The sequence below is a fragment of the Perca flavescens genome, chromosome 3 (assembly GCF_004354835.1).
Source record: "Perca flavescens isolate YP-PL-M2 chromosome 3, PFLA_1.0, whole genome shotgun sequence".
NCBI classification, from domain to species: domain Eukaryota; kingdom Metazoa; phylum Chordata; class Actinopteri; order Perciformes; family Percidae; genus Perca; species Perca flavescens.
This window is the reverse complement of record NC_041333.1, coordinates 35,091,033-35,118,460: the sequence shown is the minus strand read 5'-3', so window position 1 is coordinate 35,118,460 and position 27,428 is coordinate 35,091,033. Positions and strand designations below refer to the sequence as shown.

The following is a 27,428-nucleotide window of genomic DNA, read 5'->3' as shown; positions in this document are numbered from 1 at the left end:
AGCAACATGATTTCACAAAAGGCCACAGCCCAGTGTGGAGTCAGTTTCTCCAATGAGTGAACAGAACCACCAGGCTTATTATGCATCTTCAGAGTGACAGCACACACACACTTGGATTATTATGACGCTACAATTTTGACAGGCAATCTGATACACATGAAGACAATCAGAGAAAACGCAAGAGACATCTGGGAGTCATCTCACCTCCTCCTCCCTGTACGACTTTCACCCCCCAGTTACTTCTTAACTGGCATGGGACAAACTAGAGAGTTTTAGGGTGACCTTGTAGCCCCCTATCTGTTCAGACAAACAGCTCACATTATGTTCCAGACTGGACACCTCAGCAGTTTAAGCAGAAACTGAGATAAACTGTCTTTCAATAATGTGAGAGAATTAAAGTAGAAATAAAACATAAAAATATAAGGAATTATGCTTAAATGTAATTTTTCCCATTACAATAGGACATGTAGGTGTGTTTGTGTGTGTAACAGTTAGAAATCACCTGAGCAAACACATGTCCTGCAAAAATCACAGAACATGTGTATTTCCAATTATATCAAATATAGGTCAGTGTGTATTTCTATGAGAGTATCTGCATTCTGGGTAGTGTAAGCAGACCAAAAGACAAAAAAACAGGACCACACACACACACACACACACACACACACACACACACACACACACACACACACACAAACACAAACACAGAGTCCTGCTGAGTCTAGTCCTTCCTATAAATACATTTTTAATTGATTCAAACTTTCTTCTCCTTCTCCAGGCGAGGTGTGGTGGCCAACAGTCCTTCCTTTTTCTTCTTCCATCCTCTCTCTCCTGTCCCTTCTTCTTCCTCCTCCTCCTCCTCCTCCTCCTGCTCCTCCTCCTCTTTGTCTCTGTGATGCCGGGCTGTGGTTGAGAGTAAGCTCGTGACCAGACTGAAGCTGGGGAAGCTAAAGGTGGTGCGGCGGCAGCTGCTGCAACGGTACAAAACACACCCCCATCCCCCCCTTCACCACCAGTCACTGATGACTCTTATTACACCTTAATGTAATGGAGATGGAATCAGTTTTACGGTACAGATCCACTTTTGCGACACGACTGACGCGTGGTGTCTCGACGCCTCCCCTCATTTTTGCAACGTCTAGCAGAAAAAGGATCCCACGTTCTCCCCGTCTCCTCTGTGCTCTACTTCTATTGGAATTGGATTAATTTGCATAAAGCTGGGCATCGGCCAGCTTTTCACCCACAGAAATAGAGTGGATCTGTACCGTTCTACGCATTCGCACTGCTCTGAAGACAGCACTTGTGTTAGTGACTGTTATTTAAAATAGACCGCAATGAGTGGAGTGACAGTCCGTCATCAAATTTAACTAGAAAAGAAACACTTTTTATAATCGATGCTATTGGCGTCCAGCCTCAAAGATAGTTTACATTTAAGTTGGTCAGGTTTTAAAGGAATACGCCACCGTTTGTTGAAATAGTTCTTATCCTGGTCTACCCTGGCTGTAGAGAGGTGGGCCAACGCACTTTTTGTCTCAGTGCAAGTAATTAGGTAGTTTTTTTGTCTTTTGTTGGTTCACTTTTACTCACAACATGCTAACCGGCAACATAGGATTCCATTCACTACGCTAAGCTAACTAGCGGCAGCGCTGCTGGTGTTGCACCGGACTAAAACAATGCATGCTCAAAAAATGCATTGGCCCACCTATCTACAGCTAGGGGAGACCCCACCTATCTACAGCTAGAGGAGACCCCACCTATCTACAGCTAGGGGAGACCCCACCTATCTACAGCTAGGGGAGACCCCACCTATCTACAGCTAGGGGAAACCCCACCTATCTACAGCTAGAGGAGACCCCACCTATCTACAGCTAGAGGAGACCCCACCTATCTACAGCTAGGGGAGACCCCACCTTTATACAGCTAGAGGAGACCCCACCTATCTACAGCTAGGGGAGACCCCACCTATCTACAGCTAGAGGAGACCCCACCTATCTACAGCTAGGGGAGACCCCACCTTTATACAGCTAGAGGAGACCCCACCTATCTACAGCTAGAGGAGACCCCACCTATCTACAGCTAGAGGAGACCCCACCTATCTACAGCTAGGGGAGACCTCACCTATCTACAGCTAGAGGAGACCCCACCTATCTACAGCTAGGGGAGACCCCACCTATCTACAGCTAGAGGAGACCCCACCTATCTACAGCTAGAGGAGACACCACCTATCTACAGCTAGAGGAGACACCACCTATCTACAGCTAGGGGAGACCCCACCTATCTACAGCTAGGGGAGACCCCACCTATCTACAGCTAGAGGAGACCCCACCTATCTACAGCTAGAGGAGACACCACCTATCTACAGCTAGGGGAGACCCCACCTATCTACAGCTAGAGGAGACACCACCTATCTACAGCTAGGGGAGACCTCACCTATCTACAGCTAGAGGAGACCCCACCTATCTACAGCTAGGAGAGACCCCACCTATCTACAGCTAGGGGAGACCCCACCTATCTACAGCTAGGGGAGACCTCACCTATCTACAGCTAGAGGAGACCCCACCTATCTACAGCTAGGAGAGACCCCACCTATCTACAGCTAGGGGAGACCCCACCTATCTACAGCTAGGGGAGACCTCACCTATCTACAGCTAGAGGAGACCCCACATATCTACAGCTAGAGGAGACCCCACCTATCTACAGCTAGAGGAGACCCCACCTATCTACAGCTAGAGGAGACCCCACCTATCTACAGCTAGGGGAGACCGTGATAAGCCCTATTTTACCAAACGGTGGAGTCTCCCTTTAAGATCTTCTGCCACCACCATAACTGAATATAAGTTGTTCAAAATGATCAGAAAATGAACTCCTAAAACTCAGCAGCAAAAGCTTATTCCAAACAATGTCCTGGTTCAGGATGATCTACAAACTTCGCTGTTTATTTAGTTTCCAGTGCTCCAGTACTTTTTACCAAATGTATTGTAATTGTTATATTGTTATGTAAATATGTAATTTTAATCTCTTTTAGGGTGACTTTTACCATCTGTCTAGGGACTGCAGATGAAAAATAGCCTTCTGGCTAACTGGCATATTGACAGAAATGTATATTAATATGCACTGTCCCTGTAATAAATAAATAGATAAATAAAAAATAAACACCCAGCTAGATGATTGCTGTTTTCCAGAAAACTTTTATCTTTAAAATCTTTAAAATGTTCAGTTTAAAATAGACAAAGTCTTTATCTGTGTTTTCAATCATGTTTTGTGTCATTTCGTCCACTCAGGTAACTGATGTTTAAGTGATTGGTTCATTTCTAATTGACTGTACCAGGTATGAACACCAGCCGTTTGTCTCCTGCCTGGCCGGCCTCTACGGTTGCCAATGGAGACGATACCAAAGAGCCCGGGCACAGCCAGGAGAGTGCTGCTGCAGCCAGGTACACACACACACACACACACACACACACCCGCGCACGCACTATAAGCAGTGAGTTGAGTTGGGTTAGTTCGCTGATCGTGCAGAGATTATTGATTCCCCAGACAGTTTTCATCCGCGCAGCCTGCTGACTCCCAGTCAGTTAGTTGCTGCCTTTTAAAAGAAAAATATCAGCACATATTTACTCTGTCAGCATCTAAATATACTGCTTCCATATGCACTCTGTACTGTAATAGGATTGACTTCCTCTTTATCTGCATTAGGGCTGTGCTCGATTTAAGAAATTCTCAGTCGACTAACACTCATTCAATCGTATCGACTAATCAATCAGTTGATTTAATCGACAGATCTGTAAATCTGAGTTTCTCCACAAAGAGTCATGCTAAAAGCACCACTTTAATTCTTGTGTTTACCAGAGATGTGCTCGTACGTTTCTTGGAAATAAGTCATTCAACATGAAAAGAGCATCAAACATGACTAATGGACTAATCTATCAAGAAATCTAAGTTGACTAAGACCAAAACGACCTATTAGTTGACTAATCCGCTAAGAGGGAGCAGCCCTAGTCTGCACCAGGGAGTCCAATTATATAATATATCCTGTTAACATAGAAAAACTTTATTTTCTTCAAAACATTGGGGCGACGATTTAAAGCTAAAAGTATTTACTTATTAAAATAAGTCAAAATAATATTTGATAAATATTTATAGACTCTCGGGGTGGAAGTGAGTAGTTTGGAAAGTTAAAAACCTAACATACTGAATGACTTCTGTGTGTGTGTTACAGGTGGAGTGTGGCAGTTTTGGCCTCCTGATTGTCACCTTTTTCCTGAGTTTTTTATTCCTCTATTTCTGGAGTGAAGCTCAGAACGACTACATCGACTTTGACTGGTGGGTCTCACACACTCACGCTCACTCACACCGGTTAGATTGTGTTTTTTTGTGATGATTTGGAGGGCATTTCTTGTCATCATGATAGGGTTTAGTTGTCGTTAGTTGGTGGTCTGTTATAACATAAAGTGCATTCGGAAAGGGCAGTCCTTCACCAAGGCCAAATGCCAATGTTACCAAAAGTGAAAAATGATTTGAGTATCAGCTCCATAATTCAGATCCACTCCAAAATGTAATGGGTTCTTCGTTGGCCCATGATACACCTCTCAACAAAGTTTCATGACAATTGGCCAGTAGTTTTTTCGTAAATCCTGCTCACAATGAGTGAATTGATCACGCTAATAAATGAATAAGTGATTTTATAAAGGGACCAAACCATCACTCAAACTTGATTCACAAAATGAGGCAGACTGTATGTGATAGTATTTTTTCTTGTACCTCTTCAGGTTTAACTTTGGGACTCTGGGTTTCTGGTTTCCCTGGTCTCGGGTCCTGCTGGTTGTTGCTGCTGCTCTCTTCACATACATCGCCTTACTATTGGTACGAACACTGATAGGATTTTAACCTGTGTACGTTAAGCACTTGCGCAGAGATGGAATATCACATCTAGTTAACACAACAAAAAGAAGCAAACAAATATCTCAGATGTCTGATCAAACGCTATTTGCAGCTTTGCTACAGAGGTAGTCAGTGTTGTTGATGATACAGAATAATTGAAATATGATGTGAACAAGAAATCTGCATCAACAAAGTTTCTCCTCAGAGACAAAAACTCTACAAGTTTTCTTAAAGGTCCTATGACATGCTGCTTTTTGGATGCTTTTATATAGACCTTAGTGGTCCCCTAATACTGTATCTGAAGTCTCTTTTATATAGACCTTAGTGGTCCTCTAATACTGTATCTGAAGTCTCTTTTATATAGACCTTATTGGTCCCCTAATACTGTATCTGAAGTCTCTTTTATATAGACCTTAGTGGTCCCCTAATACTGTATCTGAAGTCTCTTTTATATAGACCTTAGTGGTCCCCTAATACTGTATCTGAAGTCTCTTTTATATAGACCTTAGTGGTACCCTAATACTGTATCTGAAGTCTCTTTATATAGACCTTAGTGGTCCCCTAATACTGTATCTGAAGTCTCTTTTATATAGACCTTAGTGGTCCCCTAATACTGTATCTGAAGTCTCTTTTATATAGATCTTAGTGGTCCCCTAATACTGTATCTGAAGTCTCTTTTATATAGACCTTAGTGGTCCCCTAATACTGTATCTGAAGTCTCTTTTATATAGACCTTAGTGGTCCCCTAATACTGTATCTGAAGTCTCTTTATATAGACCTTAGTGGTCCCCTAATACTGTATCTGAAGTCTCTTTTATATAGACCTTAGTGGTCCCCTAATACTGTATCTGAAGTCTCTTTTATATAGATCTTAGTGGTCCCCTAATACTGTATCTGAAGTCTCTTTTATATAGACCTTAGTGGTCCCCTAATACTGTATCTGAAGTCTCTTTTATATAGACCTTAGTGGTCCCCTAATACTGTATCTGAAGTCTCTTTTATATAGACCTTAGTGGTCCCCTAATACTGTATCTGAAGTCTCTTTTATATAGATCTTAGTGGTCCCCTAATACTGTATCTGAAGTCTCTTTTATATAGACCTTAGTGGTCCCCTAATACTGTATCTGAAGTCTCTTTTATATAGACCTTAGTGGTCCCCTAATACTGTATCTGAAGTCTCTTTATATAGACCTTAGTGGTCCCCTAATACTGTATCTGAAGTCTCTTTTATATAGACCTTAGTGGTCCCCTAATACTGTATCTGAAGTCTCTTTTATATAGATCTTAGTGGTCCCCTAATACTGTATCTGAAGTCTCTTTTATATAGATCTTAGTGGTCCCCTAATACTGTATCTGAAGTCTCTTTTATATAGACCTTAGTGGTCCCCTAATACTGTATCTGAAGTCTCTTTTATATAGTAAGTAAGTAAGTAACAATAAATGCAGTTTGAGTGAGTGTTCAAAAACCCCCAAAATTACAAACAAAATTCGAAAGAACGGTCACCTTTAGTCTTTAAACGAGTGCGAGGGACCACCAGTAGTCCCTGGTCAGAGGACCTGAGTGACCTGGTAGTGATGTACGGCTGGAGCAGGTCAGAGATATAAACAGGCGCCTGACCATGCAATGCTTTATATGTCAGAACTAGAACCTTAAATTGGATCCTGAGCTTTATTGGAAGCCAATGTAACATGGATAACACAGGAGTGATGTGTGACATTCTGTTGGACCTGGTCAACAGCCTAGCAGCAGAATTTTGCACTAGTTGCAGACGTTCCTGGGATGACTTGCTAAGACAGGTGAAAATAGAGTTACAGTAATCAAGTCGTGATGAAACAAAACCATGAATGATCATCTCAAGTTCCCCTTGTGATACCATGGTCCTGAGTTTAGCAATGTTGCTCAGTTGGAAGAAACATGTACGGGACAGAGACCTGACATGTTGTTCAAGAAACATATTCTGATCAAATATAACACCAAGGTTTCTAAGATTGGACTGTACCACTGAAGAAAGGGACCCCAGAAGATTAATAACTTTGGAGGCTGTAGTATCCGGAGCGACAATAAGGACTTCGGTCTTAGCCTCATTAAGCTGCAAGAAATTGTTTGCCAACCAATCCTTAATGGAGGACAAGCAATTAAGCAATGCAGACACTTTGTTGATTTCCTCTGGCTTAAAAGAGACATACAGCTGGATGTCATCAGCCTAGAAATGATAACTTATATCTCCAAATTGCCTAATTAAGTGGCCTAGGGGAAACATATACAATGTAAATAAAATTGGACCCAACACAGAGCCCTGTGGCACCCCACAGGATAGAGCCGCGTTTTCAGAGGAATAGGGGCCTAGTGACACTGAATAGGTTCTATCTGTGAGATAGGAGGTGCAATGTCCAACAGTACCAGAACAGAACATTTCCCCGCATCAGAAGACATCATTAGATCATTAGATACTTTAAGAAGAGCGGTTTCTGTAGAGTGTTTCTGACAGAAGCCCTATTGAAATGGGTCTAGAATATTATGAGTGGTTAAAACAGCAGAGAGTTGATTAGCTACAACCTTTTCTAAAGTTTTGGAGATAAAAGGCGTCTTGGAGATTGGCCTATAGTTTGTGGGAATTGAGGGATCCAGATTTGTTTTCTTTAAAAGTGGCTGAACCACTGCATGTTTGAAATACAATGGGACACAACCGGTTTGCAGAGAGTGGTTGATTATAGAAAGTAAACAAGTACTAACAGACCAGAGGACATTTTTAACATATTTTAATATAGACCTTAGTGGTCCCCTAATACTGTATCTGAAGTCTCTTTTATATAGACCTTAGTGGTCCCCTAATACTGTATCTGAAGTCTCTTTTATATAGACCTTAGTGGTCCCCTAATACTGTATCTGAAGTCTCTTTTATATAGACCTTAGTGGTCCCCTAATACTGTATCTGAAGTCTCTTTTATATAGACCTTAATGGTCCCTAATACTGTATCTGAAGTCTCTTTTATATAGACCTTAATGGTCCCTAATACTGTATCTGAAGTCTTTTTTATATAGACCTTAGTGGTCCCCTAATACTGTATCTGAAGTCTGTTTTATATAGACCTTAGTGGTCCCCTAATACTGTATCTTAAGTCTCTTTCCCAAAATTCAGCCTTGGTGCAGAATTACAGCCACTAGAGCCAGTCCCACAATGAGCTTTCCTTAGGATGTGCCATTTCTGTGTCTGTAGCTAATGAGGAGGAGAGAGGGGGGGCAAGGTGGAGGGTGGGGGGTGGCCTTGACCAACTTCCACTTTGCTTGTTTGAAAGCCATGATGTCTCTCTCTCTCTCTTATGGGTGGGCCAAATTCTCTGGGCGGGCAAAGCAGAGAAAGGGGAGGTAACCTTGCTCTTTATGACCTCATAAGGAGAAGATTCCTGATTGGTCCATCTGAGCTTTCATTTTCTCAAAGGCAGAGCAGGATACCCAGGGCTCGGTTTACACCTATCACCATTTCTAGCCACTGGGGGACCATAGGCAGGCTGGGGGAACTCACATTAATGTTAAAAAACCTCATAAAGTGTATTTTTCATGCCATGGGACCTTTTTATAGCTGCTACGGCATAAATAAACAAGGATTTGTCAGCATCACTCTGAAATTGAATAGAAACCATGTCGGTTCTGGACCCAAAATGTAAGCAAACAAAACCAAATGTAGGCCTACACAATGCCAGAAATATAAAAAGTTTAACAGTAAGTGTCAGAAATATAACTGTTAAAGGTGCAAATTAAAAATATACACATGCCAAAAAGTAAAACCATTAACAGTGATTTAATAGTTTACTTTTTGTGATTTAAATTAAGTTTCCAACGATACAAATTCCTCGTAGGAGTGTTACGTGGAGCAGCTTTATGTTACAGTTCTTGATGATTATCTTATTATTGTTCAGGTGCTGGCAGTGTGTCTGCTCTCTGAGGGTCAGAGGCTCTACCTTCACTGGAGCCACAAGGTAACACTGATAACAATACTCCCTATACATAAACATAAAAATGGATGTGTTCCCCCTTGTTATAAGATGTCATATTTCGTGTTTTCTCGTCCTTCTGTGTTTGCATCAGACTGGCATCATGGTGGCATTGGCGTTCTCCGTCACAGCCACCGCCATCTTGTCCGACATTTGGAGCAAAGAATGGAAGACTCTCCTTCTTTCCCTGCAGGTCAGTCAATCCTGACACACCAGCTGAGACCCTGTTTACACGTACATGGTTATTTTTTTACAAACAGAGACATTTTCCTTCGTTTGTGCCCTTCGTTTACACGCAAACGGAGAATTCTCCTCTGAAAACGAGTCTTTCTAAAAACTCCGGCCAGAGTGGAGATTTTTGAAATCTTTGTTTGCACGTAAACTGAGATAAACGGAGGTTTAGGCAGCCGAGGGAGAAGAGAGTGTCGGTACACGATCTGTTCTGCCTGCACGATTCGTTCTGCACATGCGCAAAATGTTTGCACATGCGCTGTTGTACGAGGATTTATGACACTGCACGATCCGTTCCACGCTTCCGGTCGACAGCCAAGCTAACGTTAGTTTAGCTAACAGCTAATTCGGCTAACCGCTAGCTTAGACAGCATGTAATAACTTTTAAAAGACCCTCAAAATAAAACTTGAAAACAAACGTTAACATATATAACAGCTGTTACGTCAGTTCTACTTTACTTGTGCTCATTTAAAATACAATCACTCAATACTTGTCTTTATTGTTATTACTGTAAAGTCTTAATTTAGCTGTAGCCTGCTTTTCCCATTAAGTTTGACTTAACGTTATTTTAGACTGTCAGCTAGCGGTTAGCCAAATTAAATGTTAGCTAAGCTAACGTTAGCTTCCCAGTGGAGGCTAGCCATAGGCTAGCGTGGAACAGATTGTGCAGGTCGTAGCCTCGGTTAAACAGGATTATCTTGCGCATGTGCAGAACGGATCGTGTACCGACAGAGAGAGAAAGTGATTGGTTGCTGTTGTTGCTATTTACGGGATTCTGATTGGCTAACGTGGCTTCTCGTTTACACCGCCACCTACAGGTTTGGCGTTCTCTTGACTGCATTGACGGCATATATATACACGGCTACATGTAAACAAACACTTTACTGAAAACTGACAGCTGTGCACGATGTTTTTTTTGAAAACAAAGAGGTTGAAATGTCAGTTTATGAAAATAGCCGGCCACGTGTAAACGTAGCATGAGAGGCACACCAGGGGGAGACTTTTGGTTTATTTTGTATTGTACCGTAATTTGTGTAATTTTGTAATTTGATCTTTCAGGTGACAGCACCTTTCCTCCATGTGGCTGCAGTCTTACTAATGGTGATTCTGTCCTGGCCAATAGCGTTGCATTTCTTTCGCATGAACAAGAAAGGTAAGGAAAAGCTGATGAGTGTGTATCTTTGTCAGCCAACATACTGTAGGAAGTGAGGTGGGTTTTGGCTCTCTGTATTAAGACTGGCATGGATTATACAGCTGTAGAACCCACTACCATCCTTCTTTGTCTCTACTTCCTCCTAACAGAAAATCAATGCCTCATTTTTCTACTCGCACTCTTCTCTTTGTCTCTCTGATGCTTCTGTCTTCTTTTATTCATTTTTTTATTTAATTTCTTTGGGTCAGTCTGTCTGGCGTGCATTGTGTCTAAATGCCTGTTCCTCTTCAGTGATTTGACTTTGACCTGTATGTCCCTCTGCGTCTTTCTTTGGTCTCCATGGGTACTGTCCCTGGTTGCCTTGGTGATTCAGCAGGGTAGAGTGATGCTGAGTCATGTCAGGGGGTCTCTTCTGGCAGTAGAGGTAGAGAGAGAGAGAGAAAGAGAGAGATTTGCCCAGCACAGGATGTAATATAGCTGATCTGCTGTATTGAACAGCCACCCAAGCCTGGATGTGAAGTCCTGAAGGAAGAGTGGATGGGTTAGTTTTGTAGTTTTATTGATACTGGGTTAAGGTGGAAACAGACCTGTTAAGATTATTTAAAAAATAGAATACAAAGACTAGACATACCACATGTAAATGACTTATGTACACCCACATACAGATTTTCTTTTTAGTCTTGACAACCAGAAAAAAACACACATAGGAGTAAGAGGAAAACGCACCTGTTGACATTTCTCAGTCCCTCCACAAAAACGCATTTTTTTCAAATACGCTGCACTTTCGCCGCATAAATTGCCTATTTCCACGCAAAATATGCGGGGTTTACACGAGTTCGTAACCCCCGCATTTTCGTTGCAAAAAAGTCCCATAATATATCTTTCGCAGAAAGTTGAAAAATGTTGCATTTACTTCACACAAGAGCAGCCATTTTCATTTTCATTTCATTTCATTTGCTTTTTCATCAAACCGCAATTTTTGCAAGTTCCCGCAATTTCATCGTATAAAATTGCATAATTTAATAATATAGAGCATATTCCATCGCATTTTTTAAGATAACGTGTCGCATAATCAAGGATTTTTTCCCCGCAACAATCACAAAAAAACTTAATTCGCATTTTTCTGTAAGGACTGATTTCTAGCCTTCTTTCTCTGTCTCTTTCTTTTAATGCTCTGGTGACCTGCAGTAGGCCGGGGAAGTTAATCAGCATACTGTCACTCTACAGTATGTTGATTTAAGAGCGTTAACAGTTTTCACCTTGTCAGTGATTTATTTTATTGCAGTAACGGTCGCAACAATCAATGAGCCCTTGTTATTCTTTCACCCTGTGTGTTTTAGTGCAATAAACAGATAACCATGCTATAATAAAAGTATAAGTCCGCTATATGGGACAAAACTTCTTCAGTAAAAGTTTCAGATTGAAACACCCCCTAAAACAATCTGCTGACCCCCAGTTGTTTAACTTCTCGCCTTGATTGGTTAAGGGGCCAAAATACATTTCTGATCTGCTGCTACATTATGAATCATCCAGACCATTCAGGTGGTCTGGGAGAGCTCTTCTTTCTGTCCCCAGAGTCAGGACTAAACACGGAGAAGCAGCGCTTCGCTTTCATGCACCGCATATCTGGAACAAACTCCCAGAAAACTGCAGGTCCACCGCAATCCTCACTTCTTTTAAAGGGATATGCCACCGTTTGTTGAAATAGGGCTTATCATGGTCTCCCCTAGCTGTAGATAGGTGAAATAGGGCTTATCATGGTCTCCCCTAGCTGTAGATAGGTGGGGTCTCCTCTAGCTGTAGATAGGTGGGGTCTCCCCTAGCTGTAGATAGGTGGGGTCTCCTCTAGCTGTAGATAGGTGGGGTCTCCCCTAGCTGTAGATAGGTGGGGTCTCCCCTAACTGTAGATAGGTGGGGTCTCCCCTAGCTGTAGATAGGTGGGGTCTCCCCTAGCTGTAGATAGGTGGGCCAATGCATCTTTTGTGCATGCATCGTTTTAGTACGATGCAACACCGGCAGCGCTGCCGCTAGTTAGCTTAGCATAGTGAATGGAATCCTATGTTGCCGGTTAGCATGTTGTGAGTAAAAGTGAGCCAACAAAAGACAAAAAAAACAACCTAATTACTTGCACTGAGACAAAAAGAGTGCGTTGGCTCACCTCTCTACAGCCAGGGTAGACCAGGATAAGAACTATTTCAACAAACGGTGGCGTATTCCTTTAAAACCTGACCAACTTAAATGTAAACTATCTTTGAGGCTGGACGCCAATAGCATCGATTATAAAAAGTGTTTCTTTTCTAGTTAAATTTGATGACGAACTGTCACTCCACTTACCTTTTTAATTGTTCATTTCTTCAACTACACCGTAACTTTTCTTTTTGCATTTCACACCTGTCCTATTCTATTTTAGCTATTCTGTTTAGTTTTTATATTCTCTTTCGATAATAATTTAATTGTTTTGAATTGCTCTTCATGTTAGCAATGATGTGGAGATGTGTGGTTACATTTGAAACAGTTTTTTTAAACCTGGTGATTGGACAAACTAAAGACATTTTTTAGATGTTTTATATAATCCAACAATGAGTGTGATATATATTAGTTGGTATATATTACTTTATAATATTTTATGAATGGACGTTCCAGCCCATGTTTCCAGTTGTTTGAGCAATTATCTAGAAAAAAACATTAATATTGGTCAAGATGGTTCTATAAAAGACTTTCCCGGGCGGATTTGCTCCTAACCAGACAGCCTCCATCCTGCCTTTTGCCCATATGGCTGCTGTTTAGCACCAGACCACCATGTTGATCCTATCAGAAAAGATTTAGGCTACTATGTCTCATCCTGATTACTCCAGCACACTCTTGTAACCCTGAATTTGGCCATACAGTATTTAGAGGCATTGAGGTGTATCTGTTGGTTTTTGGATTTGTTTGTGTGCGTTTTGTTTGTGCAGAGTTGATTATAAAACATGATTTGATCCACAGATTTCAAACAAAAGTCTTTGTGTAGCTATTGCCGTTAAAAACAAAAATCTTTGTACTGGTACTTTAGAAATTACACTGCATGTACAGTACAGGCCAAAAGTTTGGACACACCTTCTCATTCAATGCGTTTTCTTTATTTTCATGACTATTTACATTGTAGATTCTCACTGAAGGCATCAAAACTATGAATGAACACATGTGGAATTATGTACTTAACAAGAAAGTGTGAAATAACTGAAAACATGTCTTATATTTTAGATTCTTCAAAGTAGCCACCCTTTGCTTTTTTTGATAACTCTGCAAACCCTTGGTGTTCTCTCAATGAGCTTCATGAGGTAGTCATCTGAAATGGTTTTACCTTCACAGGTGTGCTTTGTCAGGGTTCATTAGTGGAATTATTTCCCTTATTAATAAAAAAGCAAAGGGTGGCTACTTTGAAGAATCTAAAATATAAGACATGTTTTCAGTTATTTCACACTTTTTTGTTAAGTACATAATTCCATATGTGTTCATTCATAGTTTTGATGCAGAATCTACAATGTAAATAGTCATGAAAATAAAAAGGAAACGCATTGAATGAGAAGGTGTGTCCAAACTTTTGGCCTGTACTGTACATCCCAGTAAGATTTTGTTGTGTTGTTGTGTGTTCTTTAGTGCGTCAGGTGGCTGTCCTAGGTCTCTACCTGTCCGTGCTGTTCTCTCTCTACTTGGTCCCTCTGGGAATGTACTCACCTTGCATTAAAGAGGCGGGAACGCTGGGACCTGCCCCGACGCTCATCGGACACAGAGGAGCTCCAATGGTGAGACTGAACGGAGTCTGTGTTTTACTGTCTGTCATTTCTATTGGTTAGCATGTTTAATATTTCTCACTCTGGGAGCTTTTTGTCTTATGCGTGTAGCTTGCTCCAGAGAATACCGTGATGTCGTTTGAGAAGGCAGTGGAAGCTGGAGGAGAAGGACTGGAGACTGACGTTACCATCAGGTATCAACTGCTCTCCCTTGTGTGTACGTGTCTGTGTTCTGTGTAATACTAAATTATAGAAAATATATAGTATATACAGTACAGGCAAAAGTTTTGACACACCTTCTCATTCTTTTTTTGATAACTCTGCAAACCCTTGGTGTTCTCTCAATGAGCTTCATGAGGTAGTCACCTGAAATGGTTTTACCTTCACAGGTGTGCTTTGTCAGGGTTCATTAGTGGAATTATTTCCCTTATTAATAAAAAAGCAAAGGGTGGCTACTTTGAGGAATCTAAAATATAAGACATGTTTTCAGTTATTTCACACTTTTTTGTTAAGTACATAATTCCATATGTGTTCATTCATAGTTTTGATGCCTTCAGTGAGAATCTACAATGTAAATAGTCATGAAAATAAAAAGGAAACGCATTGAATGAGAAGGTGTGTCCAAACTTTTGGCCTGTACTGTATATTGTGGTGTTCCTCAAGGTGCGTTTGTGCATGTTCCACCTTTTTGTGCGTTCATCTTTTCTGGATCAGTCTTTGTATTCGTGCACTTCTACGCTGCCATCATCGAGTCCATCCTCACCTGCTCCATCACCATCTGGTTCGCTGCTGTCACCGCTAAGGACGAGACTGCAGCGTATCATTTGCTCGGCTGAGAAGGTGATTGGCTGCAATCAGCTGTCTCTCCAGGACCTGTACGCCTCCAGGACACTGAGGCGGGAAGGAAAGATTGTAGCCAATCCCTCTCACCCGGACAAAACTCCCTCAGCAGTAAACCTCACCAACAAGGCCCCAGACCCCCCACTGACACTTAACCCCCACCAGTCAGTTAACATTAAACTGCGGCTGAGTGCCATGCTAATCTAGTTAGCCTTTAGCCCTCCCATTAGCCCACAGCTGCTGGGAAAGCTCACTATTTTACAGCCTGAAAACAGGGGGATTAGCAACACTGCATGACTCATGATGAGTGTTAGCTGGTTAGCCTAATCCCAAGCTTATGGTGATCCCGGTGTGTGTTAGTGTTTGCGTGTGTGTGTGTTTGCGTGTGTGTGTGTGTTGTGTGTGTGTGTGTGTGTGTGTGTGTGTGTGTGTGTGTGTGTGTGTGTGTGTGTGTGTGTGTGTGTGTGTGTGTGTGTGTGTTTGTATGTGTGTGTGTGTGTGTGTGTGGTCTGCATGAATGATAGTTGCTACTTGGCAGTTCCTGTGTAATTAATCTGTCAAGGTGGCTATCTATTTTTGTGTATAGTAATGGCCTTGTACATAACTAATATCACTCCAGTGATTAATTGAAATGACGGGCTCACTGAGATTGCAAATGTGTATGTTTGTTTGTGAATAAGATAGACGGCTTTATGAGAGCCAGACTTGGTGTGATTGAGCAGAGAACAGAGCTTTGGAGAACTAAATGCTTATTGGTGACTTTAAATATCCTCTCAATCTCTCTTCCTCTCATCCCCCTTCCTTGTTTCTTATCCTTTCCTGTCACTCACTGTAAATATGTGTCTCCGTAGTTATGATGGTGTTCCCTTCCTGATGCACGACTCCACTCTGAAGAGAACCACCAATGTCGCTGATGTTTTCCCAAATCGAACGCACCTCGATGCCTCAATGTTCAGCTGGGCCGAGCTACAGCAGCTGAATGCTGGCGACTGGTTCTTATTGGTATTTCTAACACACACACACACACACACACACACACACACACACTCTACTATGATTTCTCCCATTGACAATAATGATGATAAACATTATTCTGCTACAAACACACTATCTTACAGAGGGATCCATTTGGGACTGTGTCGTCCTTGTCTGAGGCCGACTGGTCCCAGGCCCAGAACCAGTCTGTTCCCTCGCTGGCCCAGTTTCTGGAGGTAGCGGCTTCTAGCGGCAGACTAGTGCTGTTTGACCTGCACAAGCCACCGTACGGACATCCCTACAGTCAGTCATACATCAACAACACCCTGCAGGTGGTGCACGCCCACATCAACTCCTCACAGGTAAGTATGTCATGTATTTTCAGTTTCACATTTAGTTGAAAGCTGAAGTAAAATTGTGGTATACAATTGCGGGTTTGTTTGTTGTACGAGTTGGATGATATTCAAAAACTAGCTACCATTGCTCTACAAACATATCAATATGTCAAATTATTTTGACCCAGATCCTAACCACATCCTTTAAATATTGTTTATCTGCTGATGTCTAATCCCATATTTACTGTATTTACATAGCAGCAGAGCATGCACTGTTGATTGAATATTTATCTGACACTTATTCAATTTGGCGAACCTTACTTTTAACAAGCTAGCTAATCTGAATACAGAAGGTCTTGGTCGAAACTATTAAATTGGTCATCTCAAATATTACATTATTTTTATTATTTCCATCAAGAAGCAATACATATATCAGCATACTGTGTAATGTCGTAGTTCAAACAAAATACATTTCCTACTGTTATCAGTATTCTTCTACTCCACATTTTTGACACACAAACCCAAACACACACCAACCAATCAAATATTAAATATTGAAATGATGTGAGTTTAATTCGGAGGTTCTAACTCCTGAAAAATGACATGACGTGATCCGCTAAAGAGAAGTCATCTCACTCTGTTGGAGTTGTTGGAATTGGTATTACAGCAGTGTTTCCGCTAGGATTTCTAAGACGCCACCTTAGGATCACGTCATATGAAACAGGTGATTTAACATCACCGCTCATTTTACATACAATTTAGCAACAAACTAAATGCTGAGAGAACATTACTATGTTTTTTCGTGTTGGTTTTGAGCGCTATGCATCTCCACTAACTTGGAAAAGGTTTTAAACAGTAAGTGAATAAAGCATGTCGGGGGGGAATACAATGTCTCCTGCAGTGGGGAGTCAAAGAGACACTGCAGCGTTAGTTAACGTTAGCTTCTTGTCTCACCTGGGCTCTGGTAAACAGTAAAAATTCATCAAATTCAGGACCCATAATGCTATTTTCCAAGCTGTCATATTTCACGCTAACCTGACTCCACCAGATGGGTCCCTTCGCATTAGCTCGGCATATCCATCTGGGAACTTTCCGTTGGAGAACTTTTGGGAAGGGGCGTAAATCCTGGTTGGCTGATTGGATAAACCATCTGTCTATCACCACCTATATGTTGGTGATAGACGGGCCAAATCAACCAATCAGATCAAACTCTTGCCGAAACCAGTCGGGAGAAGAGCAGAAACATCTTTTCCTCCGAGAAAAGCCTCCAGTGCCGTTTTTTGCTCTTCTTTTAATCAAGGAATACTTTCTAGTTCAGATAAAACTCGCTGCGATAGCTACGCCCATCTCATCCAACCACGTTGTTTGTTGCGTCACACCTAAAACCCGCCTCAAAACCAATGCTGATTGGTCGGTCGTTTGGCGAACGGCTCCAGATTTCCTCTTATCTCAAGATGCCAGACTGATCTGGGAGTGGAGAACTGGAGCTCGCCAGATCAGGATGCTCTCACGAGGCTAATATAACGCGGTTTTTAATGGTAAATCAGCCGTCGAGGCTTTCGTAAATGCGGAAAAGAGGAGTAAATGCGCCACTTGTGCTCCTGTTCAATTTGGTTGCCACGACTTTGAGAGTGATGATGTCCCGTCCCTGTTCCAGTTGCTCACCCTCAAAGGGGAGAGAGAGAGAGAGAGAGAGACGATGACTGTTCGCTGGAGTTCAGTGGAGCAAAGTCGTTTATTACGGCTTCATGACATTTCATAAAATGCTAAAGGAGAGTCGGCCAGAGCCTTTTCTGTTGCTGGCCCTCCGCTGTGGAACCGACTGCCACCTGACATCAGAGATGCCCCTTCAATTGTGATATTCAAAGCCAGGCTCAAAACTCACCTTTTTACATTGGCCTTCCTGGCATTTTAACTGTTTTATCCTGCCATGTTTGAAATTAACGGTTTGTCTTTCGATGTTGTTTTAGCCTAAATCACTGATTTGTACGTGTATTTTCTATTTTATTTTTATTTTATTACCCTGTGGCTAACGCGCTATGTACAGCACTTTGGTCAGCGCCAGCTGTTTTTAAATGTGCTATATAGAAATAAACTTTACTTAACTTACTTACTAAATTACTAAATGTATATAGGATAGCGGAAACACTGTAGTGTTAGTGTAGTGGAGGAGCAGCGCTGCAACACCAGCTGCCAGAGTTGGACAAACCCAGTAGAGTACTTAAGGAAGTTGATCGGTTTTAGATCTTTGTTCTCTGGATCTTTAGACTCAGGACATCTCTGTTTTTAACATCTTCAACAGTAGTTTTCCTCCTTCATTTACTAGTTGTTGCAATTGGCGACAGCGTATTTTGTGAGTTTGTGGGTGTGTGTTTACATTTATGTGTGTGTTTGCCTGTGTGTGTGTGTGTGTGTGTGTGTGTGTGTGTGTGTGTGTGTGTGTGTGTGTGTGTGTAGGTGCTGTGGCTTCCATCTGAGGACAGGGATCTGGTCCACGCGGTGGACCCAGAGCTGCAGCAGACCTCTGGAGAAAAGGCATCTATCCAGGAACTGACAGACGGCCACATCATCAGGCTGAACCTGCACTACAGCACCATGTCACAACAACAGTTCAGGTACACACGCACACATTCATGTATTAATGGAATAATTAACACCATGACATAAACAACATTTTAGACAATTTTCAGATTCTTGCAGGTACCCTCGGTACCCTATGCTGAGGGTACCTGGAAGTGCTCTGTGTGTGCACACCTATGTGTGTGTGGCTGTGTGTCTGTGGGTGTGGCTGTGTGTCTGTGTGTGTGGCTGTGTGTCTGTGTGTGTGGCTGTGTGTCTGTGGGTGTGGCTGTGTGTCTGTGGGTGTGGCTGTGTGTCTGTGTGTGTGGCTGTGTGTCTGTGTGTGTGGCTGTGTGTGTGTGTGTGGCTGTGTGTCTGTGTGTGTGGCTGTGTGTCTGTGTGTGTGGCTGTGTGTCTGTGTGTGTGGCTGTGTGTCTGTGTGTGTGGCTGTGTGTCTGTGGGTGTGGCTGTGTGTCTGTGTGTGTGGCTGTGTGTCTGTGGGTGTGGCTGTGTGCCTGTGGGTGTGGCTGTGTGTCTGTGTGTGTGGCTGTGTGCCTGTGGGTGTGGCTGTGTGTCTGTGGGTGTGTATGTGTGTCTGTGGGTGTGTATGTCAGAGGAAGGATGTTTGGAAATGCTCTACTTGTAGGTCTGTGCATATGTGGGTGTTTGTGTGTGTGTGTGTTGTGGATGGAAGGGGGACTGGTATATAGAATATTTATAATTATAACAATATTTGTATCTGTTTTTATTTTATTTATCTTTCTGTATCTGCAATTTGACCACCCGAATTTCCCTTTTTTGGGATAGTAAAGATTACCTAGCACAATTTACGGTGGCCGACAGGGGCAAACGCACTGCAACTTCAGAAAACACACGCAAATAGACAAAACACAAGCAAATTAAGAAAACAACTTCATTAATTCAACAACACATGTGCAGCATTCAGCAAACGCACTGCAAATACACACAACACAACCAAATACACAAACGCGCTGCGAATAAAAAACAATGCAAAAAGAAAAGCAAACCCCGAAAACAAATGCAACAAAAAAACGCTGCATCCAGATTCCACAACGGAAGTTCTCCAGACCTCTAGAGGGAACAGATAATCAGGGAGAGAGGTCTTTTTATTAGAGTAGGTATGGCTGCATAGTAAAAAGAGAACTCCTGTCTCAGTCCCTCCTGACCATAGACTGTATATTAAATTATTATTATTATTAATAACATTATATAATATATTAGTAATATACAGTCTATGCTCCCGTCTCATGCTCTCCCTGCTGGTCCGCCCTTCTTCCTTGGGTGTTTTGGATGTTTTTGAACTAAACAGTACGGCAATCATGCTAATGAATACAATAACTTTTTCAGCAGATGTCTTACTTACAACACGATGGAGCAAGCAAAGCAGTTTTGTGTTTATGTGCGTGCGGGATTTATTCAGTTTGATAAATCCCACGGTAAAGGAAAGGAAGGGACTATAAATGTCTGTTTTTTTGTATTTCAAGAGCGAATTGCTCCACTATATGAATACAGATTGATCACTTATTTTGTTTGTATAATCACAATATTAGATTTGAGGAGGCCTAGCCTACACTTCAGTGATGCGCCTAGATATCCTACTTTAAGGCTTTATTATGGCGTGTGTGTTCGTGTCAGCCGCTGTCCATTTCCTAAGGTTATTGACACATTTTAACTTACAAATACCCAGACCTTTTATGACCTCACACAAAAGTAACAATATGTTTGGCTCATCGCCACAGTGTACAGAAAGAAGATCTTTTTGCAACGGAGAGAAACACTTCCACTACTAGAAATTGATGACAAAATAAGGAGACCATACAGATGTGCTCCTAATTATGCACTGGAGTAAAACATGAAATAAGGAAATGTGTTGGTACTACAAAAGGTGTTTTCTAAAATGACATTTAAAAGTGGATATTTGGATTTTAATGTCCAAAACAAAACCTGATTCATTCACAGATTTTAAAAAAAGAAAGAAAGAAAATAATGGCCCCTAAATAAAAACATACAGTACATTGAAACACACTATTATGCAATTATATTAACCTGTAAAACACCCTTGTTTATGCTTACTGAGAGAAACGTGTAATTTCACTGTGAGCTTTTGAAATGGTCTCTTGTGTGTGTGTGTGTGTGTGTGTGTGTGTGTGTGTGTGTGTGTGTGTGTGTACATGTGAGTAGTTATGTAACTCAAGGTACAGATGGCCACCACGTCCTCAGTGGCTTCATCTCTTTGCTTGTAGAACAGCCTCGGGAGGAGGAGGGAGAGGGAGAGAGGGAGGTAAAAGGCCCCTGCGTGAGAATTTCATGGCAGGAGAGGAAAATATTCAGTAGACGACAGAATTGGTTGGAGTGAGGTGAAGCAGAGGAAAAGGTACGGACAAGTCGCGGATAAGAGTTTAAATGAAGGGATGTGATTTAGATGAGAAGAGGGTACGAGAGGCTGATAAGTAGTACAAGAGAGACGAGTGGGAGGTACTGTACATAACCAGAACCCGTGGGAGCACAATCTGGAAAGAAAGAGGCTAGAAAAAAGGTTGAGTGACTCACGCATGGAGCGTTTTTAACACCACTCACACAGTCCACGGAAATAGTTTTCCCTTGTTGCTGTTGATTCATCACCAACTAAAGATGCCTGGTTAATGAATCATGCTGTTGTTACACTGTGGGCTGGCAGTTGTCTAAAAGTTGCGCTCTTAAGACATTATTTGGTATGAAATACAAGAATAAAAGTTACAGTGCAGCGTGAGGAATTAACAATTACATGACATACATTCCTTTCCTTCCTCCCTTCATTCTTCTCCCTCCATCTTTTATGTCTTCCTTCCTCCTCTCCTCTTACCCTCCCTTTATCTTCTACTCCTCTCTTCCTGTGTATTCATCAGTCTATCTCCCCTTCCTCTCAAGTCAAATCTAATAAGCCCTACTGACTAGAACTTTGATGTTACATTGCTGATGTTAAATTACGTATTATTAAAAAAAATGGCACGTCAGTAAGAAAACGAAATAAAATACATTAATAATCACAAGACAACGGTAACAGTACAATCCTTTAGAATATACAATACCGTTCAAAAGTTATGAATCTCCCGCCACAAGAGCTTGATTGTTTCCAGTGAGATGTCTGAGAGGAAGGCTCTATTTGTTTGATGGTCTTTGATGCTTTTAGGTTGTAGAAAGTTCTCTTTACAAATAGATTTTATTTAATTTTGTACATGGAGAACAAAACTCAATGGTTCAACCAGACTGACAACTGAGAGATCCCTCTGACTGAGGGATGACTGACTAACAGTTGAATAGGAAGAGAAGAAATCAGCAGCCATTGGTAAAAGAAACTGGAAGCTTAGCATCAAAATGTGTGCGGATTAAAGATGCACAATTACAACTTTCTAGGCCGATTCCGATTTCCAATTTTCTTTGAGTTAGGCCAGCCGATACCGATTTTAGCCAATTCAGATTGAGTTTGAGTTTAGTTTATTTATAAAAGGGGACAGCGCAAATTAATAAAACACATGATTTCCCATGGTTTAAAAAAGCCAGAATTAGCCAAAAGGCTATTTTTCATCTGTAGTCCCCTGCCTTCGATGTTAAAAAGGCTTTTTAAAATACAAAGAAACAAAAAACAACACAAGCAAACAAAACTTAGCACGAAGCATCATAAAAACAGAACAGAACACAACAAAACAGAGCTCAACACACAACGTAGCACAAAACAAGACACAACACAAAAGCAGAAGGATATACAACAGAGCAAAACAGGTTATAAAGTAAAAACAAAAAACACTTTACAACATACGCAAATATTTTTTTTCTATCTTTTCTTTAAAAGAACATTTTGCACAGTCACTGTGTGTGTCACTGACGCTTTTCCGGACAGGAAAACAAATTAAAAGTTTCAACAGTATTCTCCCCCTGTCATGCAACACTGTGGGGACATCAACTAAATGGAAGTTTGAATCATTTCATTATTTCTTTTTGGGACCAAAACTATTACACATGTAAATAATACATTTAGTTTTACTGTTTTTATCTCCGTTAAAATAGCCATTTTTTAAAGAAAGAAGAAAAACATCAACAGAACAGCTGATTACAAACTTTTCAACATGAATGCATCTAAACTAAAAGAAAAAGGAAGAGCAGAGTGGAACTAAGAAGGAGACTTGTGTGTTTTCTATTTGTTTATTTAGCAAATGGATACAAGATGTAGGGAAGGTTTTGTTTTTGGGATGATTTCCGGACATATGTTGCCAGTTTTCTGAAGAAGGCTTCTTGTAGGTCTTTATATTTTGTGCTCTCATTGAGGAAGTAAGGCTGTGTTTCACTGACTTGCAGATCACAGTAAGTGTCACAGTGTCTGTACATCGTCCATGTTTTCTTCAGCTTTTTATCAACTTTAGGGTTATTGTATTGGTGCATGTTAGGACAAAGAAAATTTGGAAAAAAGTTGGGTTTGGGCAGATGGTTTATTTTTGATTGTGTGTGATTTAATTAGGTTGAAGTCTCTAAAGACCAGGTGATTAAGGAGACTCTTTAATGTGTAAAGCAAGGTAGTGAAGTCATGCTCATCTATTTCCCTCTCTCTCTCTCTCTCTCTCTCTCTCTGCAGTAAGTACCAGTCAGTGAACATCAGCACTAACCTGTATGTGATCAGCCAGCAGTGGCTCTACACTCTGGCCTGGTGTGCCGGAGCTCAGTCCGTAACCACCAACTCCATCCACATCCTGTCTAGCATCAACAAGCCGCTCTTCCTCATGGTGAGCAGATTGAACTCTTCAAATGATCAACCTGCTGTCCTGAATAAGGTTCACATCACATTTCTTAAAAGGTTAAGTTTTAGTTTGGTTGCATGACATTTCTCAGATTTTGGCTGAGACGGCTGGCTGAGTTCGTCCCAGACACTACGTCCAAATTTGTATACATGTTCTTTGCCCGAGCAATCCATGTGGCAATATTAAAAAGTGAAATTTTAGGGCTGTGCTAGTCTTAAGTTTTTATTGTGCACATTAAAGATCCAGCACTCCGCAGTCTTCACAGACTAATTGTAAGTACAACGCGTTGTGTCTTATTTTTATTATAATTTATATTTTAGACAAGTTGCGCTGATCCTCTGTGACTTTCAATCAGTAGCCAGGTGGTCCTGAATCAGTTTGAAAATCTCTTCAGCAGGTATCGTGGGTGTTATGAAGATTGAGTCTGTGAACGTTCGGTTACATAAACCTTCTCACTCACCACCTACACGTCTGTCGAACTTCAAATGAGTTTGATTACATTTTGTTCAAGTCTGAGCCCGATACTTTCCGGTCACTAGATGAAATAATGATATTTATGTTCACACTTTGTTCCAGCAAATGTAATCAACTCGTTTCTCTCTCTCTGTCTCTCTCCAGACTCCAGAGGAATATAGTTTGATGTGGATTCTGACCGATGCTGTGTCGGCCTTCCTCATCATTGCTGTTTTCATATTCCATTGGTGCGTAGACACACACATACACACACACACAGTGCTCTCATAATTATCTTTCACTGCTAATTGTAAGGTCTGGTGTTGTGGTGGTGAAGCTGTGCAGGGCTGAGTCATCCTGGCTGCTGATGAGGTTTCTTTATTAAAATGTAATCCGAGATGAAGACAAATGTGTGTTTGATCAATGTAATGATGGAGAGAAAGAAAGACAAGACAGCCCAGCTGGGACATGCTAACTTATTTGAAACCTGGTATTTATTTATGTAGCATTGGCCATCATTTATATCATATGAATATTGATAGCAGACATACTGTGGCACCACTTTGGGTTGGAGTCATGGATGTATTATAGGACCTGGATCCAGCGTTGGAGGCAGAGCCTTGTTCATGCCCATGAGAGTTGCTCAGTGGCGCATACGCCACAAACGTTTCTAAGATTCTGGGTCTACTTCCGTGATATGCAGCCCACTGAATATGAGCAGTAGTGTGTCTCCTGCTGGCCCCGCCCACAAGTTCCTGCTCAGCCTATAGACTTTTACATTATGGTGACGTCAAAGCCTTTTAAATTACTTTTATCTGCTATAGGGATGTTTTTTCAAGTATAAAAAGTCCATGGATTAGAAATTCAGAATAGAAAGAGTCATAACTGACCTTGTTTGCACCGCCGATTAAATATGAAGAACAAATTTGTATTTAAGATTAAATTAAGAGGTGTTTGTGGAACAGTTATCACTCAGTACAAGCGCAAATAACACTGCTGGATATCATCTTCATGGTAACGTGGATGATATGGAGTGAAAGAATGTGCGTGAGGCATCAATACTGGAAAATATTACGAGTAATCTTATTCCCATTTACTCTCTGCAGTCTGACTTCAGTTCACCACCTCATCATCTGCGTCGCCAATTCCTATTTTGTCTCCAAAATGTGCGTATGCATGGGTCAGAGTTTGCGTGGAGGACCACACATACTCCCATCAAGTTTGTTTTTTTATAAATCACAACCTTTGCGTGGGAAGTGGCGTATGCACATTTTCAGCCCTGTTTTGTACGTACACCACGTTTATAAATGAGACCCCATAGACCTCTAGTTATTTTTTAGCATAACCAGGCCTTTAGACTGCGGATCTAAAAAGAGAGTAAGAGTGAATGTCATTGAGATGCAGCCCTTCCTCTCAGCAAGATGAGGCTATGCACCGCAAAGAGCTGGGTATTTTTTACATGGCCTCCTCTGCGGATTTATTTTTACTTTATTTGTTGTTATCGCATCATGTCTTTCATCATCAGTCGCTCTTCTCCCTTTTTTTATAACCGGGTGTTGGTCAAACATCAAAGCAGCTACAGTGGCACATGTGGTAGTCTCAAAGCACTTTGGTAAACACAGAAACACACCTGGTTATTCTCTTCTGCTCTGATCTCTGTGTGTGTGGTTGTGTGTGTGTGTGTGTGTGTGTGTGTGTGTGTGTGTGTGTGTGTGTGTGTGTGTGTGTGTGTGTGTGTGTGTGTGTCACAGGTGGAGAGAGAGAGGCCTGCCCTTCTGGTCAGGCAGCCGTCAGACCCATGAGAACGGACCGTACAGCAAGTTCAGGACAGGTATGACAACATATTTCTTCTCGTCACTTCTTCTTCTGCAGTATACTGTGAATTGCTTGTCTCCATCCCGGCTGATATTTGCTGCGTTTACTGGGATTTTTTTTTTTTTTTTTACTGATGATGCCAGAGATCAATAAGACAACCTACAGTACCAAAATGTTTGCATCTATTTTTTTCCCCAACAAAAGATCAAAAAATACATATTAAAACTGAATATTGTTTTAAGCTTACTTGTGAATTTGAAACATTTTATCAACAGTAAACAACGTTACATTTAATGAGTGTCTTGGCCAAGTTGTGGCAGGAATAGTCTGACATTTTGGGAAATACTTTTTTATGCTGCCTTTCTTGGAGTTAGATGACAGCATCAATATCAGTGTCATCCCTGTTAATCAGTACAGAGTTAAGGTCAGGCTTTGACGGAGCAGTTTGGCTTCAGTAACCGGTTTGAAGTCTCGATTACATGTATTATCAATTCTTCTAGCAATGTAGCCACCAACACGTCTCACCAGTTTTATTCAGAGTTGCAAAGTGTGCGAAGCCGGACAGGACTTTTTAAAATCGCTGCTAGCGTTGATGGTCTAATACAAACATGTCCCTTAGCTGACCCAACGCTCTGTACTAGACACACAGGGATGTAATCAATATTGATCCTAGCAAACAGTGCTATTTTTTCAAAATGTCAGAGTAATGTCAGAGATAATATTTCATGATTACTGTCTTGGCATGCGGTGATCTCCAGCTGTGTGTGTTGTGTGTGTGTCAGACTCTTCAGAGGTCATCTGTGTTCGCTGGAGCCCCCTCCACCCTGACCCCCCCGCTGGAGCCCTCATCTCCCTCCCCTTGGTCTTCAACCCATGACACCCTGCATGTCAGCCCTGCATGTCAGCCCTCCGGGAACCTTGTATGATACCCTGAACCCCCCCGCTCGAACTGTACAAGCTTCTGTGTTTCCTGTAGAAAAGTAGCACGAACGCTCGATGACACCCGTTGGGAGAGATCTGTGTGTGACTGGGGTTTAAGCTTTACGAGGCAAGACAATTGTATAGAAAGAGATGCACAAACTCCATATAGTGTGACAACCACAAATGACCCTCACTAGAGAACTACTGTACGGTGTATAAGCGTGAAAAAAAAAAAAAGTCCTTACTGCAGTATATGTATCTTTGCATTTGTACTGTAGATGCATGGCTGTCTTGCACCTTGTTATTTTAGTCTACTTTCAATTAGGGCTGGGAAAAAAAATCGATTTGATTTAAAAATCGAGATGGTAGGTCAAATCGATTCATATTTTCGAAAAAAATCGTTTTTTTTTTTTTTTTTTTTTTTATCCAAATAGGGTGTAAATAATTTGGATGTTTAACAATATTTGTTGAACAGTGACTTTTCACTTAGAGAAAGGGTTTGCCTTTGCAATTTTGTTTATGTTGATGCACTTTAATTAAATACAATAAATATATATTTTTAAAATATACTTTCAGTTCGCAGTTATTTTCTTTTAAATGGAAGGGGGAGGGGGGGAATCGAATCGTAAATCGAGTTTTTTATAAAAATATCGCAGATTTTTTTAGGGAAACAAATCGCCCAGCTCTACTTTCAATGCTCACGTCACC

General features: G+C 41.3%; 1 protein-coding gene across 1 annotated transcript in view; it reads left to right on the top strand.

The window, feature by feature from the left end:
- Positions 1-26,844, top strand: part of gdpd4a (glycerophosphodiester phosphodiesterase domain containing 4a) — a 39,252-nt gene extending 12,408 nt beyond the window's left edge. The window contains exons 2-17 of the mRNA XM_028574025.1: positions 896-979; positions 3,329-3,434; positions 4,220-4,323; positions 4,770-4,863; positions 8,800-8,859; positions 8,969-9,067; positions 10,166-10,259; positions 13,899-14,044; positions 14,144-14,226; positions 15,724-15,874; positions 15,991-16,209; positions 18,640-18,797; positions 23,369-23,516; positions 24,150-24,232; positions 25,736-25,815; positions 26,582-26,844. Of these exons, the coding sequence (XP_028429826.1) occupies positions 896-979; positions 3,329-3,434; positions 4,220-4,323; positions 4,770-4,863; positions 8,800-8,859; positions 8,969-9,067; positions 10,166-10,259; positions 13,899-14,044; positions 14,144-14,226; positions 15,724-15,874; positions 15,991-16,209; positions 18,640-18,797; positions 23,369-23,516; positions 24,150-24,232; positions 25,736-25,815; positions 26,582-26,676 (1,804 nt within the window). The 3' untranslated portion in view covers positions 26,677-26,844. The remainder of the gene's footprint in view (positions 1-895; positions 980-3,328; positions 3,435-4,219; positions 4,324-4,769; positions 4,864-8,799; positions 8,860-8,968; positions 9,068-10,165; positions 10,260-13,898; positions 14,045-14,143; positions 14,227-15,723; positions 15,875-15,990; positions 16,210-18,639; positions 18,798-23,368; positions 23,517-24,149; positions 24,233-25,735; positions 25,816-26,581) is intronic.
- The last annotated feature ends 584 nt before the right edge of the window (positions 26,845-27,428 follow it).